This window comes from Oncorhynchus keta, chromosome 21, assembly GCF_023373465.1.
Source record: "Oncorhynchus keta strain PuntledgeMale-10-30-2019 chromosome 21, Oket_V2, whole genome shotgun sequence".
NCBI classification, from domain to species: domain Eukaryota; kingdom Metazoa; phylum Chordata; class Actinopteri; order Salmoniformes; family Salmonidae; genus Oncorhynchus; species Oncorhynchus keta.
Window position 1 is genome coordinate 40,138,104 of NC_068441.1, and position 18,802 is coordinate 40,156,905.

An 18,802-nucleotide genomic window follows, 5' to 3' on the forward strand; every position below is an offset into this window, starting at 1 on the left:
ATCAGAAGTCGCTGCCAAATGAACAAATGTTAATGTGAGAGCATGCAGACACCACTTCCTCTCTCTCTCTCTCCATTTCCCTTCCTCCCTCATCCCTCTTTCTCTTTGTCTCTCTGAAACAGAAAAGCTATCCAAGCAGACCTCTCAACATCTGGTGGCGGGCAGCGGAGCCCCGATCAAAGTGTCCTCTGGACGGGTACCAAGAGCAAGCTGAACCCAGCGGGAGGGACACTGTATGTGTGTCTGTGTGTGTGCGCATGGAGCCTGCTTATCCTGTGCAGATCAATAAAGTTTTATTGAATTGAATAAAGTTGATAGACAGCTGCTTTGGCTTACCCTCCTTGCACTCCAGTGCCACTCGAGACTCCAGGTTGTCCATCTGTAACTGCAGGCGTTTCAGCGTGCGGTCGGCATCCCGTGACTTCCTCTTGTAAGCGATGAGCACGGCGATGATGACCAATAGCAGCAGGCCACCGCCCCCTCCGATGCCGATGATGGCAGGCAGGCTGAGCAGGCTGTCAGAGTACATCTGGAGGGTACCGGGGGAGTACTCAAATCCCCCCACACGTACCTGGGAGGGAGAAGCACACACTGGTTTAGATTCTTTGTGGGACAATCAATATTGTGGAACAACACATATTTGGATTGCTGGATTGGGTGGACAACAGACAGGAGGACAATAGAAGGTGCCATGCCCAGTTGATAATCACCCAGATAATTGCCTCAAAACTCAACCTAAACTATACAGAAAGTAATTTCACACATTCAATAACAGATTAAATAAATGAAGTAAAGTACGATGGTTAGAAAGGGGGAGAATGGGTGAGTTGATGAGCGAGGGGAGAGGATAATGCATCACTATATAGTCACCAATTGTGAATGAAGAACAAGGCAGGCCATTCGATTGTATTGATCTATTCTAATTATGATCTCAAAAAGGTATGTATCAGTCCACCAAATCCAAGCAGCTTTATCAGTCTACTCTGGTCTACTTGCAGTACACTGTGGGGGAGTGAGTCATTTACAATGGCAAGAAGAATGGATGCACATGCTGTGTTTGTGCTGCTACACGATCTGAATGAAAATTACTCAGATGGTGGGGAAGAAGTGAACCATGACATCTCTGATGACGATTATTCTGGGCCTCAGCCTTAGCCTGAACCTCCACCTCTGAAGCCTAAGTACAAAAAGCCACAACGAGGCCTCCCGGGTGGCGCCAGTGGTCTAAGGTTCCTCCCGGGTGGTCTAAGGCTGTGCCACCAGAGACTCTGGGTTCGAGCCCAGGCTCTGTCGCAGCCGGCCGCGACCGGGGGGTCCATGGGGCGACGCACAATTGGCCTAGCGTTGTCTGGGTTAGGGAGGGTTTGGCCGGTAGGGATATCCTTGTCTCATCGCGCACTAGCGACTCCTGTGGCGGGCCGGGCACAGTGCACGCTGACCAGGTCACTAGGGGCACGGTGTTTCCTCCGACACATTGGTGCGGCTGGTTTCCGGGTTGGATGCGCGCTGTGTTAAGAAGCAGTGCGGCTTGGTTGGGTTGTGTATCGGAGGATGCATGACTCTCGACCTTCGTCTCTCCCGAGCCCGTACGGGAGTTGTAGGAATGAGACAAGATAGTAACTACTAAAATCAATAGGATACAACGAAATTGGGGTGAAAAAAGGGGGTAAAATAAAAATGTTAAAAAAGCCACCGCGGTGCGCACTGAGCAGGTGCCCACGCCACCACCAAATGAAACAGTGAGACAGGAGTGAGGAATGGAGGACACCGTTGGGATAGAAAAAGCCGGTGACAATTCTACGGGACAATTATCCGCACAAAATATCGTCACTGAGAGAGCAGGCCCTACATCTCAAGCAAAAACTACATCAGCAATGTACTTACCAACTTTGGTTGTTTATGTGAAATGGACAAGCTACAGCACATAAGGCACTGTACTGTTGGGCATAAGGAGCAAGGAGACACTGCCTGGGATCTGTCTGTTGATAAGCTGGAAGTGTTCATTATAATATTTAATGTCCGTGGAGCATATGGTGGAAAGATTGTGTATATGGAACATTTCTGGTCATGTATGGGATACCTTTCTTAAGAGAAACCATTTTACGGGATCGTTTCAGAGAGATCATGTGTTACCTCCATTATGATGACAAAGAAACGAGAACACGAAGCCTGGAAACAGACAAATTCGCCATGGTATCCCACGTATAAATAATTTACTATTTTTAACTGCTGTCATTTTTGACAGTTATATTCATTATAATGCCATTATTGCTTTTGTGCTGATTTTCACTATTTATCCAATAAAATTACATTTTGGAGCTCATAATGATGTTTAGGCTACTGATGTTTTTATCATTTGACCATGTGACCACGCCTCTTGCTGACCACGCGTCTTGCTGACCACGCGTCTTGCTGACCACGCGTCTTGCTGACCACGCGTCTTGCTGACCACGCGTCTTGCTGACCACGCGTCTTGCTGACCACGCGTCTTGGTGGGTCTTGGTGGTTTTTTTTTTTTTTTTTACTGTGATGTTATACAAATGATTTGTTACCGTGTTTCAACACATATGCTTTTTGTTTCATAGTTGTAACAAAGGCACTTCACAAATAAAATGGATTGAACATTAGAATGTTTGTTTTTACATTTAGCCTACAGTAACATAAACCAATGAAAATTAACATATGCTAATGTTATCTAAGATCTTCATAAACAACACCAAATGCTTATTTTTGCGATAGCATTTATGAAATGTATTAATTACACTGTTAGACTGCTCATTAGCTTGATGGGGGTTGCCTCGAGGCCCAGCGGTTCTAGTATTAAAGGGATGAATAGAGAGGAGGATAGACAAGAAGTGTCAAGAGGAACAGAGGAAAGAATAGAGAACATAAAGAGGGGTATATGACAGAAGGAAAGAGGAGACTGTTATATTGAAAAAGTATAGATGAGGGAGGAGGTAAACAGAGAACGCAAGATGAGCAAAAAGCAGAGGTTAGGTGAGGAGAGATGGAGTGAGATGAAATGCTAAATGTGAAAAGAATATGATACGATATGGTGTTATACAATGCCACATAAGACAACCCAACATTACCCAACACAACATTACCCAATCCACCATTTCCCACCCCCAACATTACCCAACTCAACATTACCAAACCCAAGCCAGTATTACTAAGACAAACCCAACATTACCAAGCCCAACCCAACATTACCAAACCTCACGCAACATTACCAAACCAATGTTATCCAACTCAACATTATCCAACCAGACATTAACCAACCCGACATTACCCAACCCAACAATGTCAAAGAGAGTGGATACAGTAGACTACTTACAGTAACTTTGTGTTCTCCGGTGAGGTTGGGCCACTCACAGAGCAGCTGGCTCTCTGACAGGGTGAGGACACAGGGCGTGTCACCGATCAGCACCGTGTAGTTAAGACGAGAGTTACCAGGGGCTGCCGGGATCAGGTTCTTACCCTGAGAGACAGAGACAGACACACAACTGAAGAGAATGCATAGGTGAATAGGAACACACACACACATGCACACACACACACTCCGTGTACATGCAAGCACACACACTCTGTGTACACGCAAGCACACACCCTCTCACCAGTTATAGCCTGAATTCAAAATTGATTAAATAGATATTTTTCTCTCACCGATCTACACACAATCACCCTATAATGACAAAGCGAAAACATGTTTTTAGAAATGTTTGCTAATTTATTGAAAATGATCATACAGAAATATCTCATTTACATAAGTATTCACATCCCTGAACAAATACTTTGTAGAAGCACCTTTGGCAGTGATTACAGCTGTGTGTCTTTCTGGGTAAGTCTCTAAGAGCTTTCCACACCTGGATTGTGCAATATTTGTCCATTATTATTTTCAATATTCTTCAAGCTCTGTGAAATTGTTTGTTCATCATTGCTCGACAACCATTTTCAGGTCTTGGCAAATATTTTTAAGAAGATTTAAGTCCAAACTGTAACACTGCCAATCAAGAACATTCACTGTCTTCTTGGTAAGCAACTCCAGTGTAGATTTGTCCTTTTGTTTTAGGTTATTGTCCTGTTGAAAGTTGAATTCATCTTCCAGTGCCTGGTGGAAAGCAAATAGACTCAGGTTTTCCTCAAGGATTTTGCTGTACTTTGCTTTAGCCGTTCATTTTTTATCCTTAAAAACTCCAGTCCTTAACAAATACAAGCATACCCATTACATGATGCAGCCACCGCTATGCTTGAAAATATGGAGAGTGGTACTCAGTAATGTGTTGCATTGCATTTTTTGCAGTATTTAGATGCCTTGTTTAGATGCCTTGTTTCTAACAGGATGCATGTTTTGGAATATTTGGATTCTGTACAGGCTTCCTTCTTTTCAGTCTGCCAATTAGGTTAGTATTGTGGAGTAACTACAATGTTGTTCCATCCTCAGTTTTCTCCTATCACAGACATTCAACTCTAACTGTTTTAAAGTCACCATTGGCATCATGGTGAAATCCCTGAGCAGTGTCCTTCCTCTCCGGCAACTGAGTTAGTAAATACATTTGTAGTGACAAGGTTTATTGATCCAACGTGTAATTAATAACTTCACCATGCTGAAAGCGTTATTCAATATCTTCTTCATCTTTATTTCTTATTTTATTGTATCCATCTACCAATAAGTGCCCCTCTTCGAGAGGCATTGGAAAACCTCCCTGGTCTTTGTGGTTGAATCTGTGTTTGAAATGTACTGCTCATTGAGGGACCTTACAAAACATTGTATGTGTGAGGTACTGAGATGAGGTAGTCATTCAAAAATCATGTTGGACACTTTTATTGCACACAAAGTCCATGCAACTTATTATCTGACTTGTTATGCAAATATTTACTCCTAAACTTATTTTGTCTTGCCATAACAAAGGGGTTGAATACTTATGGACTCTAGACATTTCAGCTTTTCATTTTTTATTAATTTGTATGAAACAATGTTTGTATAAAATGCAGTAACATACCTACATTGTACCTTGTGAAAGCTACATGCAGGCTATAGCGTGTCTCATGAATTCTTATATAGATTCTCCTAAATTGACATATTTGTCGGGGGTAGATGCATTTTTTGTTGGGAGAAAATAATTGTTCTTAGATCAATTGTTTTATTATTTGTTGAAGGCAGAATAAATGGTTACCTTTGTGCCTGTGTGGTCCAGTGGTTACAATAATGTATGCCAGAGTCAGCATGGGTTCACATCCAGCCAACTGCCCTTTGAGTCATGTATGAATGTCTATTTTTGATGCATTAATTCCGCATGGTTACAGGGTTAAAACATAAACCATTGAAAGGTTAATAGGCATCATTTACTACAAGGGTTTAAGGTTAGGGGCAGGCTGTTTCGGGGAAGGCTTCAAACAAAATAATTTCATAGCACACTAAGGGATTGCTATGGCATTGTGCCCTAAGCAGCGCACTCTGGCTCCGAGCCTCATGAGTTTGTGCTCGGTACTGGACGATCTAGTGACAAGCCTGAGCATGCATTAGGCCCACAAGTTAAATCATATTTATTTCAATGTTTTCAACAAGTAAAATGAAGAGACTGATAATCAGAGAAAAGTTTATCAGCAGCACAAACCACTGGACCACCCCAGGCAACTACTTAACTAAATTTTGACAGTTCATTCTTACCCTTAGGATACACTTGACACTTGTATGTTGTAGCCTACTGGAGACCAATATCCATCTTGTGTTATTAAACAATATACATTACCAGTCAAATGTTTGGACACACCTCCTCATTGAAGGGGTTTTCTTTATTTGCACTATTTTCTACATTGTAGAATAATAGTGAAGACATCAAAACTATGAAAAAACACATATGGATTCAGTAACCAAAAAAGTGTTACAAAAAAATCTAAATATATTTATATTTAAGATTCTTCAAAGTAGCCACCCTTTGCCTTGATGACAGCTTTGCACACTCCTGGCATTCTCTTAACCAGCTTCATGGGGAAGTCACCTGGAATGCATTTCAATTAACAGGTGTGCATTGTTAAAAGTTAATTTGTGGAACTTATTTCCTTCTTAATGCATTTGAGCAAATCAGTTGTGTTGTGACAAGGTAGGGGTGGTATACAGAAGATAGCTCTATTTGGTAAAATACCAAGTCCATATTATGGCAAGAACAGCTCAAATAAGCAAAGAGAAATGACAGTCCATCATTACTTGAAGCCATGAAGGTCAGTCAATTGGGAACATTTCAAAAACTTTGAAAGTTTCATCAAGTGCAGTCTCAAAAACCGTCAAGAGCTATGATGAAACTGGCTCTCATGAGGACTGCTACAGGAAAGGAAGACCCAGAGTTACCTCTGCTGCAGAGGATAAGTTCATTAGAGTTACCAGCCTCAGAAATTGCAGCCCAAATAAATGCTCCACAGAGTTAAAGTAAAAGACACATCCCAACATCAACTGTTCAGGGAAGATTGAGTGAATAAGGCATTCATGATTGGATTACTGCAAAGAAACCACCACAAAAGAACACCAATAATAAGAAGAGACTTGATGAGCCAAGATACATGAACATTAGACCGGTGAAAATCTGTCCTTTGGTCTGATGAGTCCAAATTTGAGATTATTGGTTTCAACCACTGTGTCTTTGTGAGATGCAGAGTAGGTGAACGGATGATCTCTGCATGTGTGGTTTCCACCGTGAAGCACGGAGGAGGAGGTGGGATGGTGCTTTAGTGGTGACACTGTCTGTGATTTATTTATAATTCAAGGCACACTTAACAAGCATGGCTACCACAGCATTCTGCAGCAATACGCCATCCCATCTGGTTTGCGCTTAGTGGGACTATCATTTGTTTTTCAACCGGACAATAACCCAACACTCCTCCAAGCTGTGTAAGGGCTATTTGGCCAAGAATTAGAGTGATGGAGTGCAGCATCAGATGACCTGGCCTCCACAATCACCAGACCTCAACCCAATTGAGATGGTTTGGGATGAGTTGGACCAGAGAGTGAAGGAAGAGCAGCCAACAAGTGCTCAGCATATGTGGGAACTCCTTCAAGACTGTTGGAAAATCATTCCAGGTGAAGCTGGTTGAGAGAATGCCAAGAGTGTGCAACAAGGCAAAAGGAGACTACTTTGAAGAATCTCAAATATATTTTGATTTGTTTAACATTTTATTGGTTACATGATTCCATATGTGTTTTTTCATAGTTTTGATGTCTTCACTATTATTCTACAATGAAGAAAATAGTAAAAATAAAGAATGGTAAGGTACGTCCAAACTTTTTTTACTGGCACTGTGTATACACACTTGCAGTCAGAAGTTGACATATACATACTGTAGGTTGGAGTCATTAAAACTCATTTTTCAACCACTCCACAAATGTCTTGTTAACAAACTATAATTTTGGCAAGTCGGTTAGGACATCTACTTTGTGCATGACACAAATAATTTTTCCAACAATTGTTTACAGAGAGATTATTTCACTTATAATTCACTGTATCACAATTCCAGTGGGTCAGAGGTTTACATACACTAACATGACTGTGCCTTTAAACAGCTTGGAAAATTCCAGAAAATTATGTCATGGCTTTAGAAGCTTCTGATAGGCTAATTGACATAATTTGAGTCAATTGGAGGAGTACCTGTGGATGTATTTCATTCCCTACCTTCAAACTGTATATATATACATACAGTTGAATTGGGAAGTTTACATAAACCTAAGCCAAATATATTTGAACAGTTTTTTCACAATTCTTTACATTTAATCCTAGTAATAATCCCCGTTTTAGGTCAGTTCGGATCACCACTTTATTTTAAGAATGTGAAATGTCAGAATAATAGTAGAGCAAATTATTATTTCAGCTTTTTTTCCTTCCCACATTCCCAGTGGGTCAGAAGTTTACATACACTCAAACAGTTCTATTTTTGTTTCATCAGACCAGAGGACATTTTTCCAAAATGTACGATCTTTGTCCCCATGTGCAGTTGCAAACCGTAGTCTGGCTTTTTTTATGCTGGTTTTGGAGCAGTGGCTTCTGCCATGCTGAGTGGTATTTCAGGTTATGTCAATATAGGACTTGTTTTACTGTGGATATAGATAATTTTGTACCTGTTTCCCCCAGCATCTTCACAATGTCCTTTGCTGTTGTTCTGGGATTCATTTGATTTTCCCATGATGTCAAGAAAAGAGGCACTGAGTTTGAAGGTAGGTCTTGAAATACATCAACAGGTACACCTTCAATTGACATAATTTTATCGAATTTTCCAAGCTGTTTAAAGGCACAGTCAACTTAGTGTATGTACACTTCTGACCCAATGGAATTGTGATACAGTGAATTATAAGTGAAATAATCTGCCTCTAAACAATTGTTGGAAAAATGACTTGTGTCATGCACAAAGTAGATGTCCTAACCGACTTGCCAAATCTATAGTTTGTTAGCAAGAAATTTGTGGAGTGGATGAAAAACCAAGTTTTAATGTATTAATATATATATAAAATGAGGGTTTTTGATATGTATGGCTGCATTTCAGATACATTTTTGTATTGATGGGGACTTGCGCTGCATCTCATTGGCTGAGGGGGAACCAATTAGGGCAAATAAACTCTCCAAACACACGTCCCCGTCCCCCTCCCCTTACACATGAGGCATTGCAGGGAGAGGAATTAAATGTTTGGAAAGTCTGATGCACATCGAATTGATCCACATTCCCGTTTCATGTTTTCCGGCATCTCCGAGAAATGGAAGACGCAGCAATCAAAGGGTTGTAGGGTTCATTATGAAATTGGTATTTAAATGGTTTCTGATAGACTAGAAAAAAAAAGCTTATTTCATGTATAAAATATCCACACACAACATCATAGACTGACAAATCACAAGTTTTGTCCAACACCCCTGCACACCCCTGTTGCCTAAGCTACACAAGGACATGGACAGCCTTCTGGTCAGACCCATCATCTCAGGGATTGGGAGAATAACCGAGAACATCTCACTCTATGTTGACTATCACCTGAAACCCATTGTGTCAAGCTTGCCATCTTATCTCAAAGACACAGCTGAACTCGTGAGGTTGGTGCTCACAACTTTGCCTCCTTCCTGCAGTGTAGCTGGACCGCCATGGGCACAAGGATGGCACTGAACTTCTCTAACCTGCAAAAACATTGCATTGCACAGTACCCCGCACCCTGAGGACCAACCTGTATAGTGGATCACATCGTCTCTCACTACCAGCTGATATAGGGCATGTCTTCCCCGGGCCCTATATGAATTTGGCCATTCCCTTTGTGTAATTATTCTGATGAAGGCCGTAACGTTCATGTTTTAATATTGCTTAAATTAAACAAATAATTGTTAATGAGGAACGAGTGTTGTGCCTTTTCCTTTTCAATTAATATAAAACATCCATGAAATATCACAGTTCGGCCAATACCATACAAAAAATAATTATTGTCGACCAAGAGTAGTCTGTTCTTTCGAGCAATCGATTGGTCGATATTTTAAAATGTTTATTTGTCCATATATAGACATCCTATGTGTTTTAATCAAATCAAACATATACACTGAGCTTGTCTGATGGTTTAAGCACACTGTTTGATTCAATAATTAAGACACACTGATCGCAATTGATTTGATTGTGCAGACTTGCAGCTCTGTGTTAAAAAACAAATGTCAGTGAGTGACTGTGTGACTAACACCTGTTGTCTCTCTCTCTTACCATGCTGCAGCGACCACCACAGAACATCAGCAGTATTTATAGTGTTGTCTCTCTCTCTCTTACCGTGCTGCAGCGACCACCACAGAACATCAACAGTGTTTATAGTGTTGTCTCTCTCTCTTACCATGCTGCAGCGACCACCACAGAACATCAACAGTGTTTATAGTGTTGTCTCTCTCTCTTACCATGCTGCAGCGACCACCACAGAACATCAACAGTGTTCATAGTGTTGTCTCTCTCTCTTACCGTGCTGCAGCGACCACCACAGAACATCAACAGTGTTTATAGTGTTGTCTCTCTCTCTTACCATGCTGCAGCGACCACCACAGAACATCAACAGTGTTTATAGTGTTGTCTCTCTCTCTTACCATGCTGCAGCGACCACCACAGAACATCAACAGTGTTTATAGTGTTGTCTCTCTCTCTCTTACCGTGCTGCAGTGACCACCACAGAACATCAGCAGTATTTATAGTGTTGACTCTCTCTCTCTTACCGTGCTGCAGCGACCACCACAGAACATCAGCAGTATTTATAGTGTTGTCTCTCTCTCTCTTACCGTGCTGCAGTGACCACCACAGAACATCAGCAGTATTTATAGTGTTGTCTCTCTCTCTCTTACCGTGCTGCAGCGACCACCACAGAACATCAACAGTGTTTATAGTGTTGTCTCTCTCTCTTACCGTGCTGCAGCGACCACCACAGAACATCAACAGTGTTTATAGTGTTGTCTCTCTCTCTCTTACCGTGCTGCAGCGACCACCACAGAACATCAGCAGTATTTATAGTGTTGTCTCTCTCTCTCTCTCTTACCGTGCTGCAGCGACCACCACAGAACATCAACAGTGTTTTTAGTGTTGTCTCTCTCTCTTACCCTGCTGCAGCGACCACCACAGAACATCAACAGCGTTTATCGCTTTGTCTGTGTTGCTGAAGCTGCAACATAATTACAGCCATTTCTGATTGAAAAGTTCTGTTACCGAAATCCCTCTTTGTTTAAGAAAAACATCCCCTATTCCCTCAACCCTTACCTTCTTTATGTTCCACGTATGAAAGACATTTTTGTAAAGCCTAAAACATTTCTGAAATGGAACGGTTTATTTATTGTTTACGGTAATTATACAAGGGTCACTTTGTTATTTTATTTAAAAACTAAAATGCTTGATTGCATTTCAAATCATGAATGTCTCGTATGCTGTGTGATGACATGAACAAATAAATGATTCATTGATACAGTAGCCTATATAAGTATTGAAATATAGGCCTCAGGAAGTTATGGTATTAAGACTCCACAGGATGGGCTCTTGGGCCTACAGCTCGATGGTGGTTATACAAGGCTGCTATACTAAGCCTACTAATGATAATGATATTACTTATTATTATAATGATGATCATAATAATAACTATAAGAATAAGATAAAGAAAAAGCAGAGATAATATTATAAATATAATTTTTCTGACAATTTGGAATAGTGTAAACACTGTGTTAACTAACCTCTTCTGGCTTCATTGCCATACAACTCTCCTTCCGTGGCCTCCAACTGCTCTTAAATGCTAGTAAAACTAAATGCATGCTCTTCAACCGATCACTGCCCGCACCTGCTCGCCCGTCCGGCATCACTACTCTGGACGGCTCTGACTTAGAATACGTGGACAACTACAAATACCTAGGTGTCTGGTTAGATTGTAAACTCTCCTTCCAGACTCACATTAAGCAACTCCAATCCAAAATTAAATCTAGAGTCCGCTTCCTATATCGCAAGAAAGCATCCTTCACTCATGCTGCCAAACATACCCTCGTAAAACTGAACATCCTACCGATCCTTGACTTCGGCGATGTCATCTATAAAATAGCCTCCAACACTCTACTCAACAAACTGGATGTAGTCTATCACAGTGCCATCTGTTTTGTCACCAAAGCCCGATACATTACCCACCATTGCGACCTTTACGCTCTTGTTGGTTGGCCCTTGTTTCATACTCGTCGCCAAACCCACAGGCTACAGCTTATCTACAAGTCTCTGCTAGGTAAAGCCACACCTTATCTCAGCTCAAAGGTCACCATAGCAGCACCCACTCATAACACGCGCTCCAGCAGGTATATCTCACTGGTCACCCCCAAAGCCAATTCCTCCCATGGTAGTCTTTCCTTCCAGTTCTCTGCTGCCAATGACTGGAATGAACTGCAAAAATCTCTGAAGCTGGAGACTCATATCTCCCTCACTAGCTTTAAGCACCAGCTGTCAGAGCTGCTCACAGATCACTGCACCTGTACATAGCCCATCTGTAAACTGACCATCTATCTACCTACATCATCCCTATACTGTATTTATTTATTTATCCAGCTCCTTTGCACCCCAGCATCTCTACTTGCACATTCATCTTCTGCACATCTACCATTCCAGTGTTTAATTGCTATATTGTAATTACATCGTCACCATGGCCTATTTATTGCCTTAACTCCCTTATCTTACCTCATTTGCACTCACTGTAATATGTACTTTTTGTTTTCTTTGTTCTACTGTATTATTGACTGTATATTTTGTTTATTCAACGTGTAACTCTGTGTTGTTGTATTGTGTCTAATTGCTATGCTTTATCTTGGCCAGGTCGCAGTAGCAAATGAGAACTTGTTCTAAACTAGCTTACCTGGTTAAATAAAGGTAAAACAAAAAGTACATTTTTAAAAAGAAGAGGGGACAGGGATTCAAAGGGGTTGAGAATGGCTCTGGGGTAAGGTGAACATTTGGCTGTGAACTCACTCTGATGTTATCTGATGAGGGAATATGAGCAGGAGGCATATCTTTGGTGGATTTGAATAAATATAAATTTTTTCTCAAATTTTTTAGACAGTAATTTTTCATAGGGTTCTCACCCTATCGTGGCACGGAACGGCACAGCTAACGCCTTTTATGGTGTCGCCAAGTCTCAAACCGTTCTGTTGGAAAGCCAAAAGCTCCAAGGGTAGTAGGGGACAAATAAATAGGGTCACCATTTCTGAATGAATGTTTTGAGAACACAAAGGCAATTTACATTTATATCAGTGTCATTCCAGAAATATATTGCATTGGATGCCGCTGGGAGGTTTTAACACTCATTTCTAAGTTGAGTTTGTTGGAGAGATTGAACTTTACAGTGAGATGGTCACATTGAACCTGATGCCATACATACGTAATGTGTTATTTCTCATCCCTAGGATACATTTGTATCTCTTTAACCCTCCTCCACCCTGCTCATGCTCCATCAAAGGACTCTCCTTCACCCTGGGCCTCACTCTGCACCCCAGAACCCAACTCACTGATGGATTCTCCTCCACCATTGGCCCCATTCTCCACCCAAGAAAATATCTCCTCCACCTTGGTTCACTTACTTACCTCCACCACACAATAACACTCCTCCATCCTGGGACTGCTCAGAATCTCCCTCCTCCACCCTGCGCCACACAATAACACTCCTCCATCCTGGGACTGCTCAGAATCTCCCTCCTCCACCCTGTGCCACACAATAACACTCCTCCACCCTGGGACTGCTCAGAATCTCCCTCCTCCACCCTGCGCCACACAATAACACTCCTCCATCCTGGGACTGCTCAGAATCTCCTTCCTCCACCCTGCGCCACACAATAACACTCCTCCACCCTGGGACTGCTCAGAATCTCCCTCCTCCACCCTGCGCCACACAATAACACTCCTCCATCCTGGGACTGCTCAGAATCTCCCTCCTCCACCCTGCGCCACACGCTCCACACAATAACACTCTACCATCCTGGGACTGCTCAGAATCTCCCTCCTCCACCCTGTGCCACACGCTCCACACAATAACACTCCTCTCCTCCACCCTGGGACTGCTCAGAATCTCCCTCCTCCACCCTGCGCCACACGCTCCACACAATAACACTCGTCCATCCTGGGACTGCTCAGAATCTCCCTCCTCCACCCTGCGCCACACGCTCCACACAATAACACTGCTCCACCCTGGGACTGCTCAGAATCTCCCTCCTCCACCCTGCGCCACACGCTCCACACAATAACACTCCTCCACCCTGGGACTGCTCAGAATCTCCCTTCTCCACCCTGCAACACACGCTTGACACAATAACACTCCTCCACGATGGGCCCCACTCTCCAAACCAGAGAAACACTTTTTCCACCATAGTCTCACCTTGAGGATGAGCGGGGAGCTGGGCTTGAGCTCCAGCAGCCCTGTGGAACTGAGCGGCTCAATCACAGGGTCTGGGTAGAAGCTGAATGTCTCGTTGACCACAAGCGTGGTGCGCACGTCGTCCATGATGAAGCCGATCTCGTCGGGATTGCTGCCTGTCTCTGAGAAACCCTTCTCAGAGAAGGCCAGAGAGGGCGCCAGACACATCATCACGGTGTTGCTGAGCACTGTGCAGTTCTGATGAATGAGAAGAGAGAGGAGGTTGTATACATATATTCATTATGCAGAGTACACTGACATGTAGTCAAAAGTGTATACACTGAGTGTACAAACATTAGGAACACCTTCCTAATATTGAGATGCACCCCCTTTTTCCCTCAGAAGTCTCAATTCGTTGGGGAATGGACTTTACAAGGTGTCAATACATTCCAAAGGGATGCTGGCCCATGTTCACTCCAATGCTTCCCACAGTATTGTCAAGTTCGCTGGAAGTCCTCTGGTAGAGGACCATTCTTGATATACACAGGAAACTGTTGAGTGTGAAAAACGCAGCAGGGTTGCAGTTCTTGACACACTCAAACAGATGCGACGGGCACTGACTACTATACCCTGTTCAAAATCACTTAAATATTTTGTCTTGCCCATTCACCCTCTGAATGTCATACATACACAATCCAGGTCTCAATTGTCTCAATGCTTAAAAATCCCTATTTAACCTGTCTCCTCTCCTTGAATGCAGACGAAGACAACATGAGACAGTAAGGGGATATAAAGACTAGACAATATGAGACAGTAAGGGGATATAAAGACTAGACAAAATGATACAGTAAGGACATATAAAGACTAGACACCATGAGACACCAAGGACATATAAAGACTAGACAACATGAGACAGTAAGGGTATACAGAGATGAGACACCATGAGACAGTAAGGACACATAAAGACTAGACAAAATGATACAGTAAGGACATATAAAGACTAGACAACATGAGACACCAAGGACATATAAAGACTAGACACCATGAGACACCAAGGACATATAAAGACTAGACAACATGAGACAGTAAGGACATATAAAGACTAGACAACATGAGACAGTAAGGACATATAAAGATGAGACACCATGAGACAGTAAGGACATATAAAGATGAGACACCATGAGACAGTAAGGACATATAAAGACTAGACAACATGAGACATTAAGGGGATATAAAGACACATGAGACAGTAAGGAATTATATGAGACAACATGAGACAGTAAGGACATATAAAGACTAGACAACATGAGACAGTAAGGACATATAAAGATGAGACACCATGAGACAGTAAGGACATATAAAGATGAGACACCATGAGACACCAAGGACATATAAAGACTAGACACCATGAGACACCAAGAACATATAGAGATGAGACACAATGAGACACCAAGGACATATAAAGACTAGACACCATGAGACACCAAGGACATATAGAGATGCGACACCATGAGACACCAAGGACATATAAAAACTAGACAACATGAGACACCAAGGACATATAAAGAAACCATGAGGCACCAAGGACATACAGTGCATTCGGAAAGTATTCAGACCACTTCCCTTTTTCACATTTAGTTACTTTACAGCCTTATTCCAAAATTGATTAAATAAATAATTTTCCTAAGCAATCTACACACATAATGACAAAGTGAAAACTGGTTTTAGAAATGTTTTCAAATGTATTAAAAATATAAACAGAAATACCTTATTTACATAAGTATTCAGACCATTTGCTATCAGAGTCAAAATCGAGCTCAGGTGCATCCTGTTACCATTTTTGAAATATTTGTAAAAAATCTTTATTTAACTAGGCAAGTCAGTTAAGAACAAATTCTTACTTTCAATGGCGGCCTAGGAACAGTGGGTTAACTGCCTGTTAAGGGGGAGAACGACAGATTTGTACCTTGTCAGCTCGGGGATTTGAACTTGCAACTTTCTGGTTACAAATCCAACGCTCGAACCACTAGGCTACCCTGCCGCCCCATTGATCATCCTTGAGATGTTTGGAGACCATCTGTGGTCATATTCATTGATCGGAGCTGATTTGGAAAGGCACACAAATGTCTATATAAGGTCCCACAGTTGACAGTGCATGTGGTTGAAAGAATTGCCATGAGGTTGAAAGAATTGTCCATAGAGCTCCGGGACAGGATTGTGTTGAGGCACAGATCTGGGGAAGGGTACCCAAGAACACAGTGGCCTCCATTATTCTTAAATGGAAAAATTTCGGAACCATCTGAGCAATCGGGGAGAAGGGCATTGGTCAGGGAGGTGACCAAGAACCTGGTTCCTCTGTGGAGATGCAAGAAGCTTCCAGAAGTATAACCATCTCATCAGCACTGATTGAACTCTTTGGCCTGAATGCCAAGTGTCACGTCTAGAGGAAACCTGGCACCATGGTGGTGGCAGCATCATGCTGTGGGGATGTTTTTCAGTGGCAGGGACTGGGAGACTAGTCAGGATCGAGGCAAAGATTAACACAGCAAAGTACAGAGAGATCCTTGATGAAAACCTGCTCAAGAGTGCTCAGGACCTCAGACTGGGGCAAAGGTTTACCTTCCAACAGGACAACAACCCTAAGCACACAGCCAAGACAACATTGGTCTCCAGCTTGGGGACAAGTCTCTGAATGTCCTTGAGTGGCCCGGCCAGAGCCCGGACTTGAACCCGATCGAACATCTCTGGAGAGATCTGAAAATAGCTGTGCAGGAAAGCTCCCAATCCAACCTGACAGAGCTTGAGAGGATATGCAGAGAATAAACTCCCCAAATACAGGTGTGCCAAGCTTGTAGCGTCATACCCAAAAATACTGACGGCTGTACTCGCTGCCAAAGGTGCAGGAAAAAAACAATGTAATCCATTTTAGGATAAGGCTGCAATGTAACAACATTTGGAAAAAGTCAAGGGGTCTGAATACTTTCCGAATGCACTGTTTAAAGACACACAGTTTGTGAGACACTAACACACAATGCTAAAAGCACGTTATGGAATCGGTTGGGTTATCCCTAGACTTGCTGCTTTTCCACAAGATGCCTTCCAACCTCCCCTCTGGAATGCTGAGTAATCACGGCGCATTAGCTTGTGTATGCTAACGGGGTGTGAAATCGCAGAGGGGAGATACGGAAGCAGTATTTATAGGTCAATGAAAAGGGGAGATGGATAAAAATGACATGGGAAAGGGACAAAGCAGGAAAATGGCCGTTGTTTTGGTTGGGATGTTTTCTTCAGGTAGAGAGAGAGAGGGGGAGACTAAAATACAAAAGGTTAGCCTAGCCCTGTGGTGCTACTGTAGGTGAAGGACGGATGGAGGGATTGCCAGACAGACTGGGTTAATTGCAGGTTGACATTTCAAAGGTTAACATGCAAAAAGGAGATTTAACTTCAACTGAACAAAATATAAAAGTAAAATGCAACAATACCTATGTTTTTACCGAGTTACAGTTCAGGAAATCAGTCAATTGAAATACATTCATTAGGCCCTAATCTATGGATTTGTTAGTCACAGATACATCAGAAAATCTGTCAGTGTCTGGTGTGACCACCCTTTCTTTGCCTCACACAGCACAACACATCTCCTTCACATATAGTTGATTAGGCTGTTTATTGTAGCCTGTGGAATGTTGTCCCACTCCTCTTCAATGGCTGTACGAAGTTGCTGGTTATTGGAGGGAACTGGAACACGCTGTCGTACATGTTAATCCAAAGCATCCTAAACATGCTCAATGGGAGACATATCTGGTATGTATGCAGGCCATGGAAGAACTGGGACATTTTCAGCTTCCAGGAATTGTGTACAGATCCTTGTGACATGGGGCCGTGCATTATCATGCTGAAACATGAGGTGATGGCGGCGGCTGAACGGCACAACAATGAGCCTCAGGATCTCCTCACGGTATCTCTGTGCATTCAAATTGCCATCGATAAAATGCAATTGTATTCATTGTCTGTAGATTATGCCTGCCCATACCATAACTCTACCGCCACCATGGTGCACTCTGTTCACAAAGTTGATATCAGCAAGCTGCTCGCCCACACAATGACATACACGTGGTCTGCGGTTATGAGGCCAGTTGAACGTACTGTCAGATTCTCTAAAACGACATTGGAGGCAGCTTATGGTAAAGAAATTAACATTAATTTCTCTGGCAACAGCTCTGGTGGACATTCCTGCAGTCAGCATGCCAAATGCACGCTCCCTCAAAACTTGAGACATCTGTGGTATGTCGGTTGTGTGACATATCTGCACATGCAGATCCCAGCACAAGGTGCACCTGTGTAATGATCGTACCATTTAATCAGCTTCTTGATATGCCCCACCTGTCAGGTGGATGGTTTAATCTTGGCAAGGGAGAAATGCTCACTAACAGGGATATAAACAAATTTGTGCACAACATTTGTGAGAAATTCTATTTTTGTGTGTATGGAAAATATCTGGGATCTTTAATTTCAGCTCATGAAACATGGGACCAACACTTTACATTATGCGTTTATATTTTTGTTCAGTGTAAAAAATGTCACCACGTACATACACACATAATTTGGCCCAGGGCTGGGTGACCACTGGGTCAGGTGTGTGTGTTAGGTCAGTAGTACTCACGTTGACAGATTGGACTTTCCCATACTTGGCTCTCATCTTGGGCTCCTTGATGGTAGCCAGGTTGGTGCCGGTGACGGTCAACATGGTGCCGCCACTGCAGAAGAAGAAACAGTCAACAACAACACCCATAACAGCACATCCACCCTCAAACATTACAATAACATAATCCTATTGCTAGATCTGCTAGATCGTGTCAAAACATTCAACAAGGGAACTTCACTGCGATTCCTGTCTTTTATACGATTAGAGAAGGCACAGTGTGTGTCCCAAATGGGCCCATAGGGCTCTGGTCA

At 42.5% G+C, this 18,802-nt stretch overlaps 1 protein-coding gene across 3 annotated transcripts in view; it reads right to left on the reverse strand.

Moving 5' to 3' along the window:
• The window catches only part of LOC118399705 (plexin-A1-like), a 365,392-nt gene that overhangs the window by 33,461 nt on the left and 313,129 nt on the right, over window positions 1–18,802 (reverse strand). For 2 of the 3 annotated variants that reach the window (XM_052473927.1, XM_052473928.1), the window contains exons 17-20: window positions 18,510–18,603; window positions 13,871–14,107; window positions 3,338–3,481; window positions 337–571 (exon numbers count right to left, since the gene is read on the reverse strand). In XM_052473927.1, coding sequence (XP_052329887.1) covers window positions 337–571; window positions 3,338–3,481; window positions 13,871–14,107; window positions 18,510–18,603 — 710 coding nt within the window. Of the gene's footprint in view, window positions 1–336; window positions 572–3,337; window positions 3,482–3,781; window positions 4,112–13,870; window positions 14,108–18,509; window positions 18,604–18,802 lie in introns of those variants that run through there. The other variant, XM_052473929.1, reaches the window with a different exon arrangement.